The sequence below is a fragment of the Glycine max genome, chromosome 4 (assembly GCF_000004515.6).
Source record: "Glycine max cultivar Williams 82 chromosome 4, Glycine_max_v4.0, whole genome shotgun sequence".
NCBI classification, from domain to species: Eukaryota; Viridiplantae; Streptophyta; class Magnoliopsida; order Fabales; family Fabaceae; genus Glycine; species Glycine max.
The window spans coordinates 21,719,648-21,742,630 of NC_016091.4; the positions used below are offsets into that span (position 1 = coordinate 21,719,648).

At 36.9% G+C, this 22,983-nt stretch overlaps 1 protein-coding gene across 1 annotated transcript; it reads right to left on the reverse strand.

Annotated features, from left to right (window-relative positions):
• Positions 1–12,212: 12,212 nt before the first annotated feature.
• Positions 12,213–18,078, reverse strand: LOC100814677 (U3 small nucleolar ribonucleoprotein protein IMP4-like). Its single transcript, NM_001255292.2, is given in 9 exon segments — positions 12,213–12,464; positions 13,023–13,107; positions 13,228–13,334; positions 15,846–15,935; positions 16,009–16,152; positions 17,215–17,265; positions 17,396–17,505; positions 17,653–17,736; positions 17,809–18,078. Coding segments are annotated over 9 exon segments (882 nt in total). The 5' UTR covers positions 17,921–18,078; the 3' UTR covers positions 12,213–12,365.
• Positions 18,079–22,983: the final 4,905 nt, after the last annotated feature.

The following is a 22,983-nucleotide window of genomic DNA, read 5'->3' on the forward strand; positions in this document are numbered from 1 at the left end:
CACAATTGAGAACTTTTTTTTTTGTAATTTTGTAACAAAAAGGCCTTTCATTGGAAGTTGGGAGCCTCCAATAGGTCACCCTACTTCATTTCTGTGTAATAATTTTAGGAAATTTTCCCTTACGATAGTGAGTGTTTTGTTGGGAACCTTAAATGAGGTCATCCAAACACTCTTAGGATCCGCCTAGTTTGCATTTGCTGCACTTTAATTTCTTGCTTACTTTCATAGCTGATTTCCTTTTACCAATTTGTTTTTACCTTATCTTTCACACCTCTTTTAATGTTTATTTTGGCTAGTTTCAACAATAGTTTCTTTTACCTTTTGTTTTCAAACCCCCAACAAGAAAGAACCATAACTTAGGAACCAACATGAGTCTTCATTCTTCATCTTGTGTTAATGGTGAGGGTTCTACTCCTAAGGACCCCTTGTATAAGATATTAGATGAGTTGAGATCCCTTAAGTTGTGGAAAGAAAAACAAGAGAGAAAAGAAAAAGGTAAAAAAAGAGTGGAAGAAATAAGTCAAGATGAAAGAGAGAAAATAAGAGAGGAAGAAAGAAGAAAGATAATGAAAAGAGAAAAACATCCCTCCTATAGTAGTCATGACTCTTGCAAGAGTTTAAGTGAAGAACTGAGCGACTATTATAGAGGGCGCCATAGTTCACATACTAAACATCACTCCCAAAGAAGAGAAAAGGATAGAAGGCCTCAACAGGTTAACATTAGCCTCCCATATTTCCATGGAAAAGATAATGTTGAGGCTTACTTAGATTGGGAAACGAAGGTTGAACAACTCTTTGCTTGTCATCATATTAGCGAAGAGAGAAAAGTTCCATTGGCTACCCTTAGCTTTCAAGGGTATGCCCTCTATTGGTGGACTTCCCTTGTTAGGGAACGAAGGATTCATAGGATCCTCCAGTAGAGTATTGGAATGATCTTAAGAGTGCCCTTAGGAAGAGGCACATTCCCTCCTACTATGAAAGAGAGCTTATGAACAAGCTCCAAAGGCTTAGACAAGGGAGTATGAGTGTTGAACAATATAGACAACAAATGGAACTACTCTTTTTAGAAGTTGGACTTAGGGAGGAGGAAAGAATAAGCATAGCTAGGTTCCTTAGTGGGCTTAATATAGAAGTGAGGGACAAGGTTGAACTTCTTCCATATAGGGACCTAGATGAGCTAGTCCAACTTTGTATAAGAGTGGAGCAACAACTTAAAAGAAAGCATTCTTCAAAATCTTATGGCTCTCACTCTTATCCAAGGAAGGACCAAGCCCATGGAATTTTGGGGGCTGCACCTTCAAAATCCAAGGAAGATAAGGGTAAGACCATAGATAAATCTACCCCTAAGACTAGTTCACAAGAAAGGACTAGCAACATTAAATGCTTCAAATGTATTGGGATAGGTCACATTGCCTCTCAATGCCCCACAAAGAAAACCATGACCATGAGGGGTCAAGATGTAACATCCTGGAAATTTCTACCCGGAGTTTTTGGAAACGATGTATTTTGAATGATTATATATATATATATATATATATATATATATATATATATAAGTATTATTCAGTGTATATGTATAGATATGTTCTTGGTAGAAATAGGAATAGTGGGGGCAAGATATGCGGGTTGGACTAATTAAGGGAGAGAAATCCATAACTGGGAGGTTATGGGTTAATTCCTAATTAATTAGTTAAAAATCATCGTTTTGCGTGCGACTTAAAATTTAACGAAACCAACCTCTGAACCACGCTCGGGGTTTTATTCTGAGCGTTTTGATATATATATTGATTACTTTCGAAAACTGGCCCCGACGGATGCAGAGAAACGCGAGAAACTGGAACCAGAGAAACGGCACGCAAACCAAGGCAGGATTTTGGGCGTTTCAAAGGTCAGATTTTTCTCACTTTTGTGGCTGAGTGTGGGTCACAGTAAAAAGGGAAAGTGGGCCCTTCTTGCTCCACTCAAATAGGGACATGTGGCAGAGCTTGAATAAAATAATGGAAAAAGGGGAAAACCCTTTTTATTTAAGACCAAAAAGCTTTTCTCTCTCCTCACTCAGCCAAAGCAGAAATTCAGAAGCCTTTTCTCTCCCTCTCTCACGTAGCTTTCTTCTTCTTCATTCTCCATTGAAGCTCCACACAAAGCTTCAACCTTTGGCCATCATTTCTGCTCCAAATCGCGAAAGGAGGGCATTTTTGGAGTCGTGAAGTGCGTGGCTACGAGTGGGACTTCGAAATTTCAGGTTTGGGTGGACTTCTTTCTCCTTTGATTTTCGTGGGTATGGGGTTTTGGGAGATATGATGGGTGGTTTTGTTAGTTTTCTGCTGTGTGATGATTATTTGTGAAGACATTTGCTGAAAACTTGTTGAAATTGCCATGTTTGGATGAGTTAAACATACCCATTCTGTTTTAGGGTTTTGTGATGATGTTTGTGATGTTGTAGGCTGAAAAATTGCTGATGGAAAACTGTTAGAGATGAAGGGTAGAATCAACCTAGGGTTAGAAAGTGAGAATGTGATGTTATGAGTGGAAAAAGAGTGAGACTTTGAGAGTTGGAAGGCTAAGTCTGAATTCTGTGGTAAATGGAGGTTAAAGTGAGTTAATACTAACTTGAAATGTCATTTAGGACATGTGAGGAAGGTTAGGCTGAGCTAGAGAGAAAAACAAATGACCAAAGTGAACCAAGAGCCATTTCTAGGGCAAAATTGAGTGTTGAAGAGTCAAATTTTGATTTGGTGGAATTTTAGGTGTAAATTCAGTTTGAGCAAGTTTAGTTTGAGGTTATGGACTTGTGTGAGGTGAGAGTTTGCTTTGAATTTACCTCATTCTAAATTTCATCTTTCAAACCTAGAAAAGCCATTGAATGGAGGGGTGTTGGACACCTAGATTCTGTGTTGCTGTGCTTTAAAGCTTGAATTTGGTTTAGACATGATTGATACATGATTTGGGACTTGTAGGAATTGATTTGGGCAAGATTGGATGAGAGGAAGTGTGATTTTCGAAATCTGCACTTATGCAGAATTTTTGCTGTGAAATTGTGCAGCAGAATTTTGCACAAGTGCAGAAAAATGCTTGTGTGTGGTTGGCTGTGGAAAGTCTAGTGCAGAATGAGTTCTGGATGTTTGCTAGTAGATCCCAACGGTCATAATGTAGACTTATGTACTATAGACTTCCAGTAAAATTTTGGAGTCGATCCAACGGTTAACGAATTGGATCGAAGGAATTGTTACTGGGGTCTTTAAGTGAGAAAAGTTGTGATTTTGGTTGGTGTTTGAGCAGAGTTTTCTGCCTTTGTTCTGTTTTGCTTGGTTGTGATAGCTTGTGCTGTTTGAATGTTGTTCGGCTTGGATGTTGTGGAAGCTTGAGAGGATTGATGGGGACCCGGTGTTGAGAGAAACGAGGATATGGGCTACGTGGGAGTACGTGAGCTCAGTTGGAGGTGGGCAACAGGGGATGGTGGGTTTATGCGCGCATTGTGGATGTGGAAAACTTGTTGTGCACCATCGCCCGACCGCCACCTAGTACCACATGTGATGGGTACCCCATAATCCTACAAGCTTGAGATGAGAAAGTGTTGAAGGGTGAAACTTCCTGCTTTTATTGTTGACCACAGAGTGGTACCTGGAGATATGTCGCGGAGGTCAGGAGACCTTGGGGACGTCAGGTGGGGTGCTATTGCCCAAAACCAAGCTTGACCCATCCCGACACAACCCGGGCATAGTCGGTCAGTGAGAACCTGTGATGTACCTAAGCAGGCGAGCTCCTGGCAGTCAACAGATAAAAGGAAAACAAGACCACAAAGCAAGGAGGCTTGTGGTGGCTGGCCAGCTGTGAATTTTGTGTAATATGTGGATTGTGGCCTCTGGTAATCGATTACCAAGGGTGGGTAATCGATTACAAGGCTTAAAATTGAAGACAGGAGGCTAAGATGGTCTCTGGTAATCGATTACCAAGGGGTGTAATCGATTACCAGGTTTGAAAACGAGGTTAGGAAGCTAGGGAAGCCTCTGGTAATCGATTACCAAGGGGTGTAATCGATTACCAGGCTTAAAAAGGGAACTGGGAGATGGTGGAAGCCTCTGGTAATCGATTACCAGCCTGTGTAATCGATTACACAGAGGAATGGGTCACTGGTAATCGATTACCAGGCATGTGTAATCGATTACACAGTGCATTATTGCATATTTCATGTTCTGAGGCTGTGTAATTCAAGTTTAGCCTCTGGTAATCGATTACCAAGGCTGTGTAATCGATTACCAGAGATGGAAAGTCGTAAAATACCCCTTTTACTTGCATGTAGTGGTTATGAGACAAATTGTGTGTAGCGCAGTTAGATTCTTGTGAAAGAGTCTACCCCTTTCTATTCTTTCTTGTAGATCGTGATGGCGGCGCAGCTAATCCGTGATCGAGTAGAGATGGAGTGCCTAGAGGGAGCTTGGGAGACCCTCGAAGGCAACACGAGGTGCCGATTTCGGGGCACCATTCGATTCACGGCTACTTCTTTGGTGCATCCAGATGAACCTGCACGGACGCTTCAGCGCACGGCGGAGTGGACAGCTCCTTGGATTAGTTTTGTGTATTTTTTAGGGTGGGTGTATCTAGGACTGACTGTTAGGTTTACTCTTTTGTTTTTGTATGGGTAGACCTGATGTATAGGAATTTGATAATTGTATACATGTGGCTGAAGCCACCACTATGGACACCTTTGCTCTGGATGACACTATGTATTTTGTAAAACTCCCATATTTTGGACAGCTTTAAAACGATGAATGCATTTATAATCGATCTTGTATTTGAAAAGAAAGCATTAGCAACTTTATTTGTAAAAGAGTTTATCGACCGTATTTTATTCTTTTATTTTCATGTGACGACCTAAAGTAATGGCTGGTACATTCTTCCTTTTGAAACAACAAAATAATTTAGAGAATTATGAGCGGTAAGAAAGAAATGACTCCGAATAGAGTTGTGAACTGGCCATTCAGGACTTTATAGTGAGGATTTTCCTTCTAAACCTAGTTATGGTGAAAAGAGAAAGAAATGAAAAAGAAAAAGAAGAAAAAAAAAATTACCATGGTTTTTGTTATTTAAATTATTTCTATTAAACCAGTCATTAATTTAGGGACGCCACACAAGACATTTATAGTAGTTAAGAGGAGACTACTTCTTGTCCTTCCTCTAGTGGAAGTGAAGATGATGTAAGGGGTGAAGAGTCTAGTGAGGAAGTCTACCCCCATGAAGAAGGTGACCTCTTAATGGTTAGAAGGCTCCTTGGAGGTCAATCTTGTGATCTATCTCAATCCCAAAGAGAGAGCATCTTTCATACAAGATGCAAAATTTTAGATAAAACTTGTTCTCTCATTGTGGATAGTGGATCTTGTTGTAATTGTTGTAGCACAAGATTAATTTCCAAGTTGAACCTTACTATCATTCCCCACCCAAAACCTTATAAACTTCAATGTCTCAATGAGCAAGGGGAAATGATAGTTAACCAACAAGTGAAGGTACCTTTCTCCATTGGGACATATAAGGATGAATTTAATTGTGATATAGTTCCCATGGAGGCAGGACATATTCTTTTAGGAAGACCATGGCAATTTGATAGGAAGATCATTTACAATGGCCTAACTAATGAGATTACCCTCACCCATCTTGACACTAAATTTGTGTTGCATCCTTAAACACCTTCACAGGTGGCCAAAGATCAACTAACTATGAAAGATAAGAGGGATGAGGAAGAAAAACTAGAAAAAAAAGCATAGTAAGGCCTTGTCTTCAAAGGCCAAGGGGAAGGAAAAAGAGGGAAAGGATTCCTCCAAGAAGATTGTTAAGAAGGAAAATCATTTTGCAACAAAAGGTGATATTAAAATAGCACTCCTTCTTAAACAATCTTTCTACCTTCTCCTATCAAGGGAAAAATCCCTTAGCACTACCACAATTCCTACATTTGAGAACTTACCCCCAAAGGTACAAGAACTCTTACATGAATTTGGTGATATATTTCCCAAAGAGATACCCCCTGGGCTGCCTCCTTTAAGGGGAATAGAACACCAAATAGATTTAGTCCCAGGAGCAAGCCTTCCTAATAGGCCAGCCTATAGGACTAACCCTCAGGAGACTAAGGAGATAGAGTCTCATGTTAAAGAATTGTTGGAGAAGGGCTGGGTCCAAGGGAACCTAAGCCCATGTGTTGTGCCAGTGTTGTTAGTGCCCAAAAAGGATGGTACGTGGAGAATGTGTACAGATTGCAAGGCCATCAACAACATCACTGTAAAGTATAGGCACCCCATTCCTAGACTTGATGATTTGCTTGATGAGTTGCATGGTGCCAATATCTTTTCAAAAATTGATCTTAAAAGTGGTTATCACCAAATCTGGATGAAAAAGGGTGATGAGTGGAAAATCGCTTTCAAGACCAAGTTTGGTTTGTATGAATGGCTAGTGATGCCTTTTGGGCTCACTAATGCACCAAGCACCTTTATGAGGCTTATGGATAATGTCTTAAGGGATTTAATAGGTAGATTTGTAGTTGTTTATTTTGATGATATTTTAGTGTACAGTTGGAGCCTAGATGATCACTTAGGACATCTCAGGCAAGTTCTTTCAGTCCTTAGGAAAAACACCCTCTATGCAAATATAGAGAAGTGTACCTTTTGTGTAGATAATATAGTTTTCTTAGGGTTTGTAGTTGGTAGAAATGGGGTCCAAGTGGACCCTGAGAAAATCAAGGCCATCCAAGAATGGCCCACCCCAAAAAGTGTGGGAGATATTAGGAGCTTCCATGGGTTAGCAAGCTTCTATAGAAGGTTCGTTCTTAATTTCTCTACAATTGCATCACCTCTCAATGAGCTGGTGAAGAAGAATGTGGCATTTACCTGGGGTAAAAAAACAAGTGCAAGCCTTTGCTGGTGTCACACCAACAGGGATGACATTCTCTACTGTTTTGCCTATTTGGAGGGAGAACGTCTAATTAATGTTGTATGAGCTCTAGAACGGTTTCGAGGTCTTCTCTCAGACGTGATGTCCTCCCTGGAGTTATTGTTACCGATAGAGATCTAGCATTGATGAATGCAGTGAAAATTGTATTCCCTGACTGTACCAATTTGTTGTGTCGGTTTCACATTGATAAGAATGTGAAGGCAAAGTGTAAATCCCTGGTTGGTCAAAAAAATGCATGGCATTATGTCATGGAAGCCTGAGAGAGTTAGGTTGATTGTCCTTCTAAAGATGAGTTCAATGAGTGGCTTAAGAAGTTTGAAATTACTTGTTCACCATGGCCAATGTTAGTTGAATATGTCAACCAAACATGAATAATTTCCCACAAAGAAAAATTTGTTAAAGCCTGGACTAATAAGGTGATGCGCACTTAGGAAACACAACAACAAACAGGTATGAAAATTATAATTTTTTTTTTGCTTAGAGTTTAGGACTTAATGGATAAAAATAGTTGTCTTTGTTTAATTTTTTTGTGTATTTCACATGCAGAGTTGAAGCTGCTCATTAGGCCTTAAAAAGAATACTAAAGAATAGCCTTGGAGACCTATGTTGTGTTTGGGAAGCCATGAACAACATGATCATGCTACAACACACTGAAATCAAGGTATTTTTTGAGACAAGTACAAATGTGGTTGGACATGTTTTAAAAGTTATATGGATTGGCAATCCATATGACATGCAGATTTCACAATCCACAACAACATAATAAACAAACAGAGGACGAGGGACCCCGAGAACTTACGGCGGAGACGACGGCGGGGCAATTAACGACGGACGTACTCATGGAGTGGTTTCACCGCGCGACAATAGAGCTCTCAAGAGAAAACGAACACAATGAACAGTACCACAGGAGAGAGGAAAGAGAAAGGTTGAGGGTGACACATTTTTTAAATTTTTACTAAAGGACATTTTCGTCCCTTCGTATAAATTGTTGGGTGCACCAGCAATTCCTGTAGGGTGCACAAAGAAAAATCCCGAGGTGACCTTGTTGTGGTGAATTGGGCTCCAAGAATCCAGTCCGGAATAGTAGCAGAGATGTATTACCTAAATATATAAAAGGGATGAATAATAATTATGGGTTTGCCTTGTGAGTGATATTGTTTCGGCTTTGAAGATAAATATTCACTAAATTAACATTACACTTTAAGGAGAATTTTTTTCATAAAACTTAATGATAGGAAATAGATATTAAAATGTAGAAATAGATGGAGGTAATTATCTACTTCCAGTTAAAATTTTATGTGAATTTGGTTTGGTGATATTGAAAATCTGCATTATACGAAAGCTTTTTCTTGTTAAGCATGAATAAGATTGCTCTTTTATACGAAAGCTTTTTCTTGTTAAGCGTGACTTGTTAAGCAGTTGACTTTCTTGCTACTACTAGCTTTAATAACTTATTGTTCATAAAGTTAAGACAATAAGAGAAGTTTAGAAGAGAGTCATTTTAGTAAGAAGAGAGTATTATTTGATGATATAGAATCCTTGTATTCTGAACAGAGTGAACTAGATGAGGAAACTGAATTTGCCTTAGATCAGACAGATTCTTCTGACAAAGAATCTTCAGCTTCTCCAATCCACATCTTCTCTATACAAGAAGAACAGTCTATCAGGCCAGTGATTCCTCAACCATGTGTTCAAATTCAAGTATTGCCAAAAAAAGTTTGAAAAAACTATCAAAGTTATTTCTTTCATAGACACTGGAGCTCAAAGGACGATGATGGATCCAGATATTCTTCCCCAAGAATATTGGAAAAATGAAGTAGCCTATTTTGTAGCAGCTAATGGGAAAGTTTTCATAACTGACTTAGTAACGCATGCTCCAATAGGCATCGAGTTTTTTCCTGATTGTATCATCTGGACCAAAGTCATTAGAAGCAAATTTCCTGATAGAGACCTCCTTATAGGGATGGATGTCTATACTGCTGCTGATAAACTCCAAATACATTCTACTAGGATCAAATTCAAAAGAGAATTCAAGCCTTCTTTAGAAATTACAAGGTTTTTCTCTTTAGCAGAAGTCTCGCCAGAAGTTGGAGAGTTTAAACAAAATATTTCCTCCCTATGCGCAAACAGTCATGAAGATTTCAACAATCCATATCCTTTATGGAAAAAAAAAAGAATACTTTGTTGATCTACCATTCAGATTAAATGAAGATATCAATCCAACAAAAGCAACCCATCCAGGGATGACACCTTCAGATCTACAAGCAGCAAGACAAGAATGCCAAGATCTACTGAGGCAAGGTCTGATTGAGCCAACCCATTCAAACCGGGCATGCCAAGCTTTTTACGTAGAAAAAAGAGCTGAAAAATTAAGGGGAAAGAAAAGGTTAGTCATTGACTATAAGCCTCTCAATCATTTTCTCAAAGATGATAAGTTTCCAATCCCAAAGGCCTCATCTCTCCCAACCTTGATCAGAGAATCAAACTTACTTTCCAAGTTTGATTTAAAATCAGGATTTTGGCAACTTGGCCTAAAACCAGAAGACCGGTATAAAACAACCTTTTGTATTCCAAATGCTCTGTATCAATTGTCAGTCCTACCTTTTGGTCTAAAAGTAGCACCCTCTCTCTTCCAGAAAGCCATGATCAAAATCTTTGAACCTATTCTAGAAAACACTCTTGTCTACATAGATGACATCCTCCTTCTCTCAAAAGATATTGCCTCTCATAAAAAATTGTTGAATCAATTCTTTGAGATAGCCAACCAGCATGGCATGATGCTCTCAGAAAAAAAGATTCAGCTTGCTCAATCCTAAATTGATTTCTTAGGGATGCATTTTTCCCAGGGTACTTATCAGCCTCAGCCTCAGCCTCACATATCTCAAGAGCTATTAAATTTTCCTGATGAAAATCTCACCATCAAACAGATCCAACAATTTTTTGGAATTGTAAATTATATCAGAGATTTTATCCCTAGAGTAGCCCAATATACTAGCTCATTGTCCAAACTTTTGAAGAAAAACTCTTCTCCATGGTCAGAAGAACAAACGATAGCAGTCAAGGAACTCAAGAAGATTGCCCAAAATCCCCCAGCCTTGAAGATTCCTGGAACAGGCCACAGGATATTACAAATTGATGCAAGTGATCATTATTGGGGAGCTATCATGATAGAACAAGAAGGAGGAAAGAATTATTATCGTGGTCATGCCAGTGGACAATCCAAGGAAGCTGAGAAACATTATCATACAACATTCAAAGAGGCATTGGCGGTAAAAATGGAATCAAGAAATTTGATTTTCATTTGAGAGGACACCAGTTTCAGGTTCACATGGACAATTCGTCATTCCCAAAAATTTTGGAATTTAAAAACAAGATATCACCAGATCCTCAAATCTTAAGGCTCAAGGATTGATTCTCCAGATATGATTTTTTTGTGAAACACATAAAAGGGAAGAATAATTTGATTCCTGATTTCTTATCCAAACCAAACAACAAGACCATTAAGGTGATAACTTCCACTCACTCCTTCCCATTGATATTCATGGTAAAACCATTATCTGAAACAACCAAAACTATTAAGGTTTTCCCTCCAGGATTGATGACCCAAACTCCTGCACAAATCCTTGAATATGCTAAGTCTCATTACTTCCATTTTCTGCTTGAAACCATGAGATTCAAATACACTCCAGTACAAATACTTGTGCCTGAGATACCCTTTGGAGGTATATTTGAACTATTCTGTGAGATTGGGTGGGATTTGTGTGAACCAACCATATGGGTCATTTGGTGTAATACAGTACAATATTCAATCCTCATCGCCCTAAAACCTTTGATGACATACAACATCCTGACAAATCCATATAAAGATGAATATCTTTTATGGACAATGTTAGAGTGGTTATCCCCTTTAGCATGGTGGCATATGAAGCTGAAACAAATTCTAGACATTGAGAGACAAAGAGGAATCTCAGAAGATCACATAAGAAAACTAGTTTCTATTGTGATTATTCACAGTCCTTACTTTATGGAGCAAAGACAACTCTAGTCTAGAAATGAAGCTCAAATTTGGGGAACTTTTGAAGCATATCCCTTGGAAGAAAGTTATCGCAACCAACTGGCAAGACAAGACATCTCTGTGAAGTTAACAATTACTCATACAGACCTTTGGAACCAAATCTACCAAGTTCATCCCAAAGGCCAAGGGATAGTTATCCTACTGATAGGATAATACTTCAGAATACTAATGATGGTCAAATCTGAACAAAGATTTATGTTACAAAACCTGAGTTTCAAAAGGTGGAAGATTTGGTTGATGACTATTCTGCATTAGAACAAGGCTGAAAAGACTACAATGCTTAATTAATGGAAGAATTGTTACACAAAAAAAAGATATCCTTATCATCACCTAGTGTACGAAAGTCTCACCAGGTCAAAAGTACAGCATTACAACTTGTCATTATCCACCAGATCAGAATAGTGACTGCTGAAAAAAATCTTGTATATAGGTGTGCTATAAAGAGAGTAGTCTTCAGGATAAGGATGACCGTAATCCTATCCTCGTCATCATGTGCCACGTGTCAGTCGTTTAGAAGTTGCCTTATCTTGAGTCTACTCAGCCTTATCTTATCTATAATAAAGTAGATTCTATGTTATTTATTGTTGTAATAATCTTATCCTTCTCCGAATAAGACTTTGTACGTTAGTGTTCATTCCTCTCCTATATAAAGGAGATGAGTTTGTATATTGAGACACACTAAATCAAATAATATTCTCTTCTTACTAAAATGACTCTCTTCTAAACTTCTTTTATTGTCTTAACTTTATGAACAATAAGTTATTAAAGCTAGTAGTAGCAAGAAAGTCAACTACTCAAATAATACAAATGTTAGTCAACTTTATCATGCTTCTCTATATTGTTTGAAATAGCTTTCATGAAGGAAAGCAAAGTGCATAGTGTTTTAAGTAAAACTTGTAATAGTTGAAAAATACTCAAAGGCATTAGCTGATAGAAAGGCTCCACCAACTAATTAAGCAGGCAAGATTTTTCTTACGTACGAAATTGCCAGAGATTCAAAATGATGGGCACATAATCTTGTTTGAAGTAAAAACAACTGCGAAAATGGGCTTTTCTGGGAGCGAATCTTAAATTCTTGGTCCTTTAATATAACGAAGGTCTTCTTTTTTGTCTTTGGTGGGTTGATATATGTCAATATATAATGAATTCAACTACCAAAATGAAATTTCAAGCTCAGTAACGATATAAGAACACACAAGTATAAAATTAAATTCTAAAACATAATTTTCATTCAAAAAATTTTAGCTTGTTTATCAACCTAATCAACTTTAACACATCCTTGAAGTACAGTCAGAGAAATGCCACCTCAAAATGTATGATCATATGGTTTAGCTGCGCAAACACTATGCTTGCATCAATTACTGAGGAACTTCCGCTTTTTAGTGGTGTTCATGTAAGGTCTGATGATCCATTCTATTTGAGCTTCAGCTTGATCCACCGTTCCCAACTTTATCTGCAACAAAGTTTTTGAAATTGTTTTAACAGTTGTGGTACAAGGAATAGGCCCGGTTTCAATGACAATCGACTTAGGAAGAATACCGGAGTTTAAGGTAAACCAATGAATGCGGCCATGCAAAATATTCACTTTAAGCAGCTATAATACCAGGAACATAAGTAGCCAGTGGTTCACCAGACCGTTACAAAAAATAAAAGCAACAGTTGATCACAATTAAAAGTGATACTAAATGAATTAGTCTAGATTCTGTCAAGCAGCTTACAAAACCAAGACATTCAAATGAAAAATAAATCAATACGAAATCAAATCAAAATGAAGTTTAAACAGATTGGAAATATATCATATTAACCCATGCAAAACAATCACCAAACAATGCAGATTTAAGCAAAATCTTAAATCCTAATTGCAACAATGTGTTCAAGTGTAAAAGAAATTGTAGTTGGTTTCTTAATTTTATCAGCATGTAATTATTTGCTTCCAAGTGGAAGGTCATCCCCTTCTTTGCTACATCACTAATAACAAGCAATCGATAGTGAGCTTAATTGTGATGCAAACCTGATAAAGCCGTAACTCAAACCGTGGACCAATTTCCTTCAGTTCTATAGATTTAGGGCTCCCATTCTTTTCATAAATATGATGCCTGTATGTAACAGACACAATTTCAAATGAAAAACAAATTCTAACCAGAGAAAGAAAATAGAACTTGAACAAAAAATTGTAAAGAAGGCTGGATGCACAAAACAAAATACATTGACCCAACCTGAATGAGATATAGTCAGACTGGTTGGCAAACATGACAATACGTTTTGTGTCTAGTTTTGGCACTGGAAAAAGATGCTTCATAATGTTTGCGGTTCTGTCACCTAACTGTTTAATGTCCAAAAGAAATTGCAAACAAGATGAGCAGTCAGCACACAGCAGTGTAATTATTGTAATAGATAGTAATTACTTTTGTTAAGAGTTTGCCAAAGCATATTTTCTTAAAAAGATACACATGAAATAAGAGAAAAGTACATGGATAAAGGGTCATTATACATAGATCATGACCCTATATGTCAATCACGAATTGCCAATGCTTTCAATGTAACTTCTCCTGTGCAGACTCCAATTTTTTCACAGAAAAATTATGCAATATATTGCAGGAAATAACATTATTGAAAAAAAATCAACAATAGCCCAGTGATTGAGCACCTTTTGTTTTCTAAGTTGAATTAAGTTTGAATCTATTAAGCACCCAAGCACTTGGGGAACCCTTCCATAAAGCTAGCAGTCTGAGAGGGGAGAATCAAGCCCCTTACGTACTCCACCGAGGATCCCATACTACTAGATATGGGACTTAGGCAATGCATAATACCCAAAAGTCCCTATCACAGCATCACCCCTAAGAGTTGATGTCTCAGCAGCTGCACTCTACAACACTGCACTTAGCCTTTTTGGTTATCCCCCACATAGGTAACCATTTTTGACACATTGACAACCAACTCTGATACCAATTGATAAGCAACCGAGCACTTGGTAAATGCTCCCTTTTTGTTTCTGCTATCTTCACAAATACCAGTTGCAACTACCTTAACTCTCAATACTAATATTCACTTCATTTCCCTTCCGTCCTATTTTAGAAATGGAATCAACTAAAAGATTTGGCAACGGGGAAATTTTCTGGATCTACTCAGCACTTACTCCCATCCATTTGAACTGCTACCTATACTTTGCCTCCACCAATTGAGACTTCTTTATTTGAAAATATTGATGCTAGAGTGTCCACACACTCAGCAGATTTTGATATTAATATATATAAAAGAAGTTTTCAGAAAAGGGTACAAGAGAGTCCCTAGACTACTGTAAACAAAAAGACATAATAAAACTTTCCTAACATGTACAAATCTAACACTTATCATAGCAGACTATGACTGAGGCTCATACAGACTAACTTCAGCCCCAATATCTTCCCTTAACCTGTTCCAGAAAACTTTCATCAAGAATTCTTCATCAAGCCTTTTTAACTGCTCCTGCATACTTTTCAAATTTTGAAATAAACTCCCAAAACTGAAACTGTGTTTCAGTGTCAATAACAATGCTACAGGGCTGGCTTTTGTCCATCGTTGGCTAGAATCTTTCAACCATTGCAATTTAGAAGGTCTCCCACAAAGGAATGGAATTACATCCTTCCCACCATTGAAACCAACTAAGTGAGTCCTCTTCAACAGCATGCATTCTGTCCTCCCCCATGATCCCTCTTAATCCAGAAATTTCAAACTTATGAATCCATCCATAAGCATCTTCCCCCAGAATAGTGGCACATCCAATTTCCTCCATTTTCTGCCAATTTTCGCCAAGACTTGAACTGTCCCAATGTGGATCCAGACCCAAAAGAATATACAGTATGATACAAGAATGCCGAGTAATTCAAGAGTCTTGGACCTCAGCCTCAATTCCCAATTGTACAATCCCCCTCAACCCTTTTCCTAATTATATTTATTCTACAAGCAACTAACCTACCCTGCCCGACCTAACTAACAAACTTCTGATAGTCAGTTGTTTACAATGAAACTGACACATTAAGGGTTGTGATCCTCTACAGCTGCCTTGCACCTCCTCCCATAAACCCTCCTAATAGGTCTATTCCTATCAGAATCTCAGTTATACAATTTCTTATTTCAAAGACCTATAAGTACAAGGGGTGTAATTAAGAAAATCAGCTATATTAGTTACACAGACCAGTGCTCAACTGATTGACAGCACACCCTCTCAGCTCCAATTAAAGTTCAAGTACTGCTCCCATCATCTTGGGGCTTGGGCATAATTCTATCATCCTTACGGTCAGCACAAAAGAGGGAGATAAGAAATTTGAATGGTTGAACCTGATTAACCTGTCAAATGCTCAACCACAACCTTACCCCTACCAAATACTAAAACAACAACCAGTTTGCACATTTGCACACTTGACTGCTTAGAAACACATTCTCTTATCCTAAACCTGGTTCATACCACTTTGGTTTCAAAAACCAGACCAGATTAATCAGAAGACAGGCTGCTGGTTAATCACTCTGTTTAAAAATACTGAGAATTACAATTTACATGTCAGCATTGGAATAAAATATCTATCTCGTACAATCTTTAATTAAAGTTTGTACACAAGTTTTAGTCAATGATATAACATTGAGCTACAGCCTATATCAGTTAATATTACATTCACATTTGAATACTTAACTATCAAAACATTTTGAACCCCAATCATTCCATTACAGAATAAGATATGAACTAATGATACTGCATGACCTGTAGTTATCAGAAGGTTCAGTGGTGAATGCAACAGACCATTACCAGTGAAATTTGGTTCATAAAAAGGTAATAAATCTAGTACTGAATTATGAGTACCTTAGTTGAGAAATTATTGAGAATCAGATGTGGATAAGCCTCAGGCATTGTTCCAATGGCTTTCTTGTCTTTAATTTCATGCCTTGTAACCTACAAGAAACAACAAATTAGCATATTGTCCCCAAAAAAAATCAATAAGAGACACTGTAAGACTAATACTTGCCACGTTGAGTAATCCAAAATATGCAGTTGGACCAAATGGTAGATGGCAAACAATTAAACCATCTGGCACACCACGATGTTCATGGACCAAAACAACATCTGTATAGTCATGTGCACGACAAGATTCTATGATCTCTGAGATAACCTGAAATGAAAAGGAAGATTGCGTAGTATGTAGAGGAAAGACCATAGGCATTGACACAATTGTATAATTTGTTCAAGGTTTCTAGAATTAGCAACTGATTATATTTCAGCTATATTTATAATCATGCTTAATCAACAAAGTGTTGAACATGCAAAGAAAAGATTTAGACCACACAAAAAAAAATATTGAAAATTACAAACACTCAAGTAGAGACACACCACAAAAATTATTGTCAAACATATATGAGGAACATATATTTTAAACAGCACCAAGTAACAGAGGATAGAGTTGAAAATAAAACTAATTCAGGAAATTCGTTTGCATCCTGCCCATTTAAGCTATAAATAGTAAATACATCAACCTGATATTATGAGATGGAAACAACAGTTTAATGAATATAACTAAATTGAAGCTTAGATGCACTGAGGCAGACATTTATTCAACCTAGATTACTTACAAATAAAATTTAGAAATTTCGATGTTAGAAGAGGTACAGCTAAGAAGACAGAACTATGGTTTTCATGTCAAACAATAGATTAGTTACATTATGATTTAAGAAATGTAGGAGTTAGAAACTTAGAATAATGAATCCTAGTGGTCCAGATGTTATTCATGCAATGCCTTCAATGGTGGCTGTGTGATATCAATTTCTTTAACAAGAAGCAAGAGGAGTAAAGTTTGTATCCCATTGAAAGACTGTTAGCAAACATATTATCAAAAATGAAATTATATAAACTTCACAAAAAAAGGTTTATCACAATGTTCATTTGAAGAGGCTCTTCAGTACATGAGTATATTCATCTGGACAATTTGAGCAGCACGCCTGAAAGATTAAGGGGCTTTGCATATGCTATAATAACGGATTGTGCTCATGGTATCTCTTGGTTGCTTTTGGCCATCTACTCATTTATTATCCTCCGACCCTAGTTCTCTTATTTCTAATTACAAACACACTTTATTATCAAAAAAATATAAACAAAGAAACCACCCAATAATTAAATCTTCATGCTACAAACATGCAGAAGTCAAGACAATGGACAGTAAAACAGTAAAGACACCAACCTGACCACCCCGATTCATTCTCTGTGCATTGGGAAACACAAAACTCAACTCCTACACAAAAGAATAGAATAACAATAAACAATGAGATGTCTGCAAAGCATCAAACAAATATAAACAAAACATGGTTTAAATAAAAGAGTTGAAACAAAAATTCACCAAACACAAACCAAAGCAAGCAAACCTTAACAAACTGTTGAAGAGGAGCACTCGGATCCCTGGAAGTAGTCAGCAAGATTTTAGGATCCTTTTCCGCAGCATAAGCATACTCATCGTCAATGTGCGTTCTCGGAACTGAATTCAATCACAAACCACAATTGAAACACACAACTAGGAGAAACAAGCAAAACAGAAAACTAATATAACCCGGAAAAGGGAAATAGAATCCATTCTAAGTTATTACAAAATTCACAAGAAAAAAAGGAAGAAATGTAAATATACCAGCGGTGTTTTCATCTTCGAGGTCGATTGCGCGGCGAAGAGCAGCTTCCTCGTTTCTGAGTTCAGTGGGTATGGGCTTCCCTTCTGCAAAAATAAATATAATTATTATATGAGAAATAATAAAGGAAATTGAGTTTAGGGAAAATTAGGGAAGACCTTGAAGAGCTTCTCTGATTTTGCGCTTCTTTTCGTAGAGCAAACGTTCTTTGCCTTCTAAGCTCTTTCGGTACAAATACTCTCTCCTCAAACGGATGTTTCTACGCAGCATTTTCAAAAAGAAACCTTTCGACGTACTCTGTTGAATACAGATAAGGGAAGAACAACGAAGTCAAAAGAGTGTGGAGCTCGGCGGGAAGATGAAATTAGCAAGGATGCAAAGAAAAGAGAAGACAGGAAAGTAAGCTTGGAGCAAAACCCCTGTGTTTTAGTCCCTCTAAAGTCTAAACCCTTATTTTTATTTCAATTCGAATAATAATATGTTAATTTTTTTAAGAGGAGTTATCCTGTTTATTTTTCGCTTATGAAGAGGAGTAATCCTTTTATTTATCCTTTATTACTTAATTACTTAATACTAGGTTGGATTAAAGTATATGTTTTTTAATATTTAGTAGAGATTAATTAGTATACACTGTCAGTGTAAACTTACTTTACACATATGTCCAATTATATTTAGGCTATTACCCATATCAACAAAACAATTACAAAAAAACTAAAATTACAAAATCTAAAATTACGGGAGTAATTTCCTCAGATTCAGGTCTATTAATCATATGCGTGTCTTCTTTTCTTAACCTATTACTATTTGCTCCGTGTTTCTTTCTCCATAGACTCCTTATTGATTGCTCTGGTAAAAATTGTATTTTTCACACTTTTATATACTGCAAATTGAAATTTCAATTTAAAGTTTTGTTGCGTTGCATTCCATTGCATTTGTTATACGCTACGATCGTCCCAAACTTTCCCCAGGTACAAATCACTTTCCCGCATTGCCACGAGTAAACTCGTTACAAATTGCTTATTTCAAATTTAGGAATATAGTGAAGGAATATAAACAGGTGCCAAATGTGCTTATTTGTATCGCTCCCACGTTTTCTTCATTTTATTTCCATTTCAATTAATATTGTTTGGCAGTATTTTTATTTTTGTTGAATGCATATATTGTGGGACTATGCATGGCATATGTCATCTAGATTATAGAAGAATGGTCCACAAATAGCATTTTGCTGGAGAAGCCATCCGAAGCTAATTGGTACAATTCTGAAGTGAAGTCCATTAGTTTCCACATCAACATGGTGAACTTGTTCCTAAAGAAGAAATTTTTTGCTGCTTATAAAAGTCACTTATCTAACAACTCTCTTTGTTCTTTCCTTTGTATAGGTATCCAAAGGAAAATATTAATCTGCATAAAAAAGGAAAATATTAATCATGTGCTAAGGGGTTGCTTTCCTAGTCTGGACACTTCTCTCTAGGAGTATGGTGGATTAATTTCTTTTCTCCCAACATCTTGACATGTGAATCAGTAGCAACATCAATATTGGAAAAAGAAAGGACACTACTAGAAAAAACATATTTAATATCGGCATATTAACATCGATTTTTGACAAAACCGATGTTAAGTTAAACACAGTGGTATAATTATAAATAATGTATGTTCCTTAACATTGGTTTTGCTAAAAAAACCGATGTTAATATACTGACATTAACATCGGTTGTTGCAAAACTGATGTTAACATTCATTAGTTAACATCGGTTTTTCAACAACCGATGTTAAGGTCATTAACTTAACATCGGTTTTTTTATACAACCGATTTTAACGTATGATATGTTAACATTGGTTTCTGTCAAAAAACCGATGTTAACGTTAACATCATTGGGTTAACATCGGTTTTTTATAAAAAAAAACCGATGTTGGACTTAGATTAAAAAATATCAGACCGCGAGCCCTACTTTCTTCGCGCTCTGTTCTCGGTCTTCTTCTTCTTCTATGTAATTTGGCTTCTTCTTCTTGTTTGTAATCACAAGGATCTTAGTCTTCTTCTTCTTTGTGACCGTGACATCTCGCCACCTTACTTAGGTACAGGTTTTGCGACTCTGTTGTCTTTAAGTTGTTGTATTGTTTCACGACTCTGTTGTCTTCTTGTTTTCTCACTGCAAGGATGTTTGTTTGTGTGTGTTGCAAGGAGTTGGTTTGTGGAACTCGTGGTCGCTGCAAGGATTTGGTTCGTGGAAGTCGTGGTCATTGGTAGGGCTGTTTGGGATTTCACTCGTGCTCGCAAGGTGTCATTTTGAGTGAGGTAACTCATTTGTGTCCTTTGAATGCTTAATGGCTAGGTATGTAGGTGTGTGTTGTAACCAGTGAATGGTGACACTGCCTTCTTGATTATAAAGTTAGTGATGCAATCCTACCCCGCAAGGCCATTGGATAGAAAACTCGAAGTAGATTGGGCCAGAGATACAAGAGAAGGCCCTAGGATTCTTATGAGCCTTACGGTAGATTTCGGGCCCATGGGCTAAGTATGAGCCCACTTATCTTTGTAAATATTAGATTAATGTTTCATTTTTTTGGGTCTTGTATTTAGGACTCCATAATGTAGGTAGGGTACCCTAGAAATATAGGATTTTTCAGCCCTTGTATTTTAGGGCACCTAGACTAGTTTTCGTATTAGGGGTAGTTTTGTAATTTCACATGCACTAAGTGAATATTTGATGTGTGTTGGGAAATAAATTTAATTGAATTGGTAGAAGCCCAATCCAATTAAATTTTAGAGGGGGAGGTGAGCATTTGCTTACTACACCTCATTGCCACATCATATAGTCACACTTTGTGCATGTCCTTCATGCTTTACATGTCTCATGACACCTAAGCACACTTAGTGGAGAATCTTGGAATTGATCTTGGATTAGTGGGCTGAACCATAACTAAAATTCACTAATCATAATTAGTGAAATTTTGGCTCCAAAGTTTGACTCCACAAATTCAATTTCAAATTCAAGTGAAATTTGAATTGAAATTCAAATTTCCCTCCAATTTTGTGTGACACTCAGGCTATAAATAGAGGTCATGTGTGTGCATTTTTTTTAAACTTTGATCATTTGAATATTAACTTCAGATTTCAGAGCTCTTTTAGAGCACAAAATTTTGTGCTCTTCTCTCCCTTTCCCTTCATTCATCTCCTTCTTCCTCCAAGCTCTTATCTATGGCCTCCTATGGTCGTGAGCTTCTTCTAGACTCATCTTCTCCTTGAAGTGGCGTCTCCTCTCTCTCTTCCTTCTCCATTCCACTACCATTTATCTTCCAAGAAGCAAAGGAATCCATTGATGAAGAAGATCTTAGGCCTACAAGCTCCAATGGAGCTTACATCAGTTAGGGGGTTGCTTCTTGGTAGCTTCCGGTAGCATAGTGGTCTATGCTTTATCTTCATTGTAGTGAAAAGTTTTTGGAAAAGCATGATTTTCCATTTATGCTTTATTTTCACTCTATAAGTGAGATGTTTTTGTTATTGAAAATCATTTTGTATTAATTAAAGATAGTCTGTAATTGGAGATATTTTGCTGCTCTTCCTACCATTCTTGAAGTGTCTAGTACTCTGGTTTATGCGAAAGATAGTGCTTGCTTGCTTGTTTCATTCAGTATTTGCTATGGATTTGATTATGTTTATTATTATTCTCATGGTGTTGTTGTTGTGAATAGAATACTTGTAAATCAGCAATTTGCTGCTCAATCAAAGGAGAGAAAAGCACGCTATATACAAGAACTTGAACGCAAGGTTCAGACTCTTTAGACGAAAGCCACAACTCTTTCTGCCCAATTGACATTATACCAGGTTTGTGTTGACATATGTCTGAAACTAAAGTACTTTTAGAAGTTCCATTTTACATAGTAGGCCCGATTTTGTTTGTTGGATTTCCAGATGCTGCCTGGTGCAATGAATTGAACTGGATCATTACATGTTTAGATTTACACCAGAAGTATTGAAAATTTGGCTTCAAATTGGTTTTAGTATACCAATCCTATTTGCTACTATTTGCTGCGTATGATTATAGTTTTACACTAATTACGAGGGACAACTATAAATGTAACATGGACTATTGTAACTAAGAGGTGTAGCTCTTAGTGTTAGGGATTGGTGTCATGTGTGTTTCTATTGTGGTTCTGGACCTCTGGTTGCAGTTTTCCCTTGTTAGTATCATGCCATCTCTCTATGGCATGATGGTCTTTAATTGCAAAATAGAAGGGGATAAAATGGAACACATGTTGCTCAGCTCAGGAAGAACACTACACATGCTCTATGGAATCTTCAATGAATAAGTATTTCAAACCAAAATCAGCAAAATCTAAGCAGGAAATTCAACGTCTCCAACTAGTAAACGAACTACTGGAACATATTTTAATAGGTTTAAATTTGTGTTTATTAATAGAAACATGTGAACTAAATTGAACAATAGAGTAGACTTCATGAAATTGCAATTTATCAAGCTAAAAAATTATCTGTATTATATCATAGTTATGTGGCGTTGTCCAGAATGTAAAATACATGTAACATATATATACCTCTTCTGCATCTAGTACTAAAGCAATTATATGAGCCTGGAGTAGACTCTTCCTTGATTGCATAATGCTGAAGGATGCTCTCCTTTCTCCTGTTTCGTCCTCTTCAACCATCCAGCAGTATCAACCTGAATCACAGCATAAACATGATTATATTTATAAAATGTAACTGAAATTTCAATATTAAATATATACATAAGTTTATTACCCTTGAAGCAAAAGTATATCCATCATGTCTATCAAGTACGTTCAATCAAAATATAAGTTTGGATGCTTAGAACCATACTAAGCATCATGTTTGACAATTAATGTGCCAAAAAAAAGATTACTAAAGAATTAGAGCAAAATCAAAATTATAGCAAGTTGGTCGTGCTCAGTAGGCAAAATTGTACACTAGCTAATATGAAAATATAATCAAAGGTTAATATGAACTTTAAAGAGAACCTGCTGACTTGCAATTGCATATTTTTAAGATTGAAAATCAGAACAAGAGAGACATGCATGTATGCTCACATGCACACGTGAAATGGAAAAGAAACATGTGTCAATATTATCTAACTTGAAGGTCAGAGAAACAAAGAACTATTATGTTTTCCTCTTACAATCAAGATTCCTACTTGTAACTCCAATCTCTATCAATACTACCAGAAGTACAGAAACAAAGCATTCATGGATTATAGATACTTACCAGATAAATTGTTCTTCCTTGAAATTCAGACTGGGTTCTAATTGAATCTCTTGTCAGACCAGCTTCAGGACCCACAAGAATGCATTCAATAAAG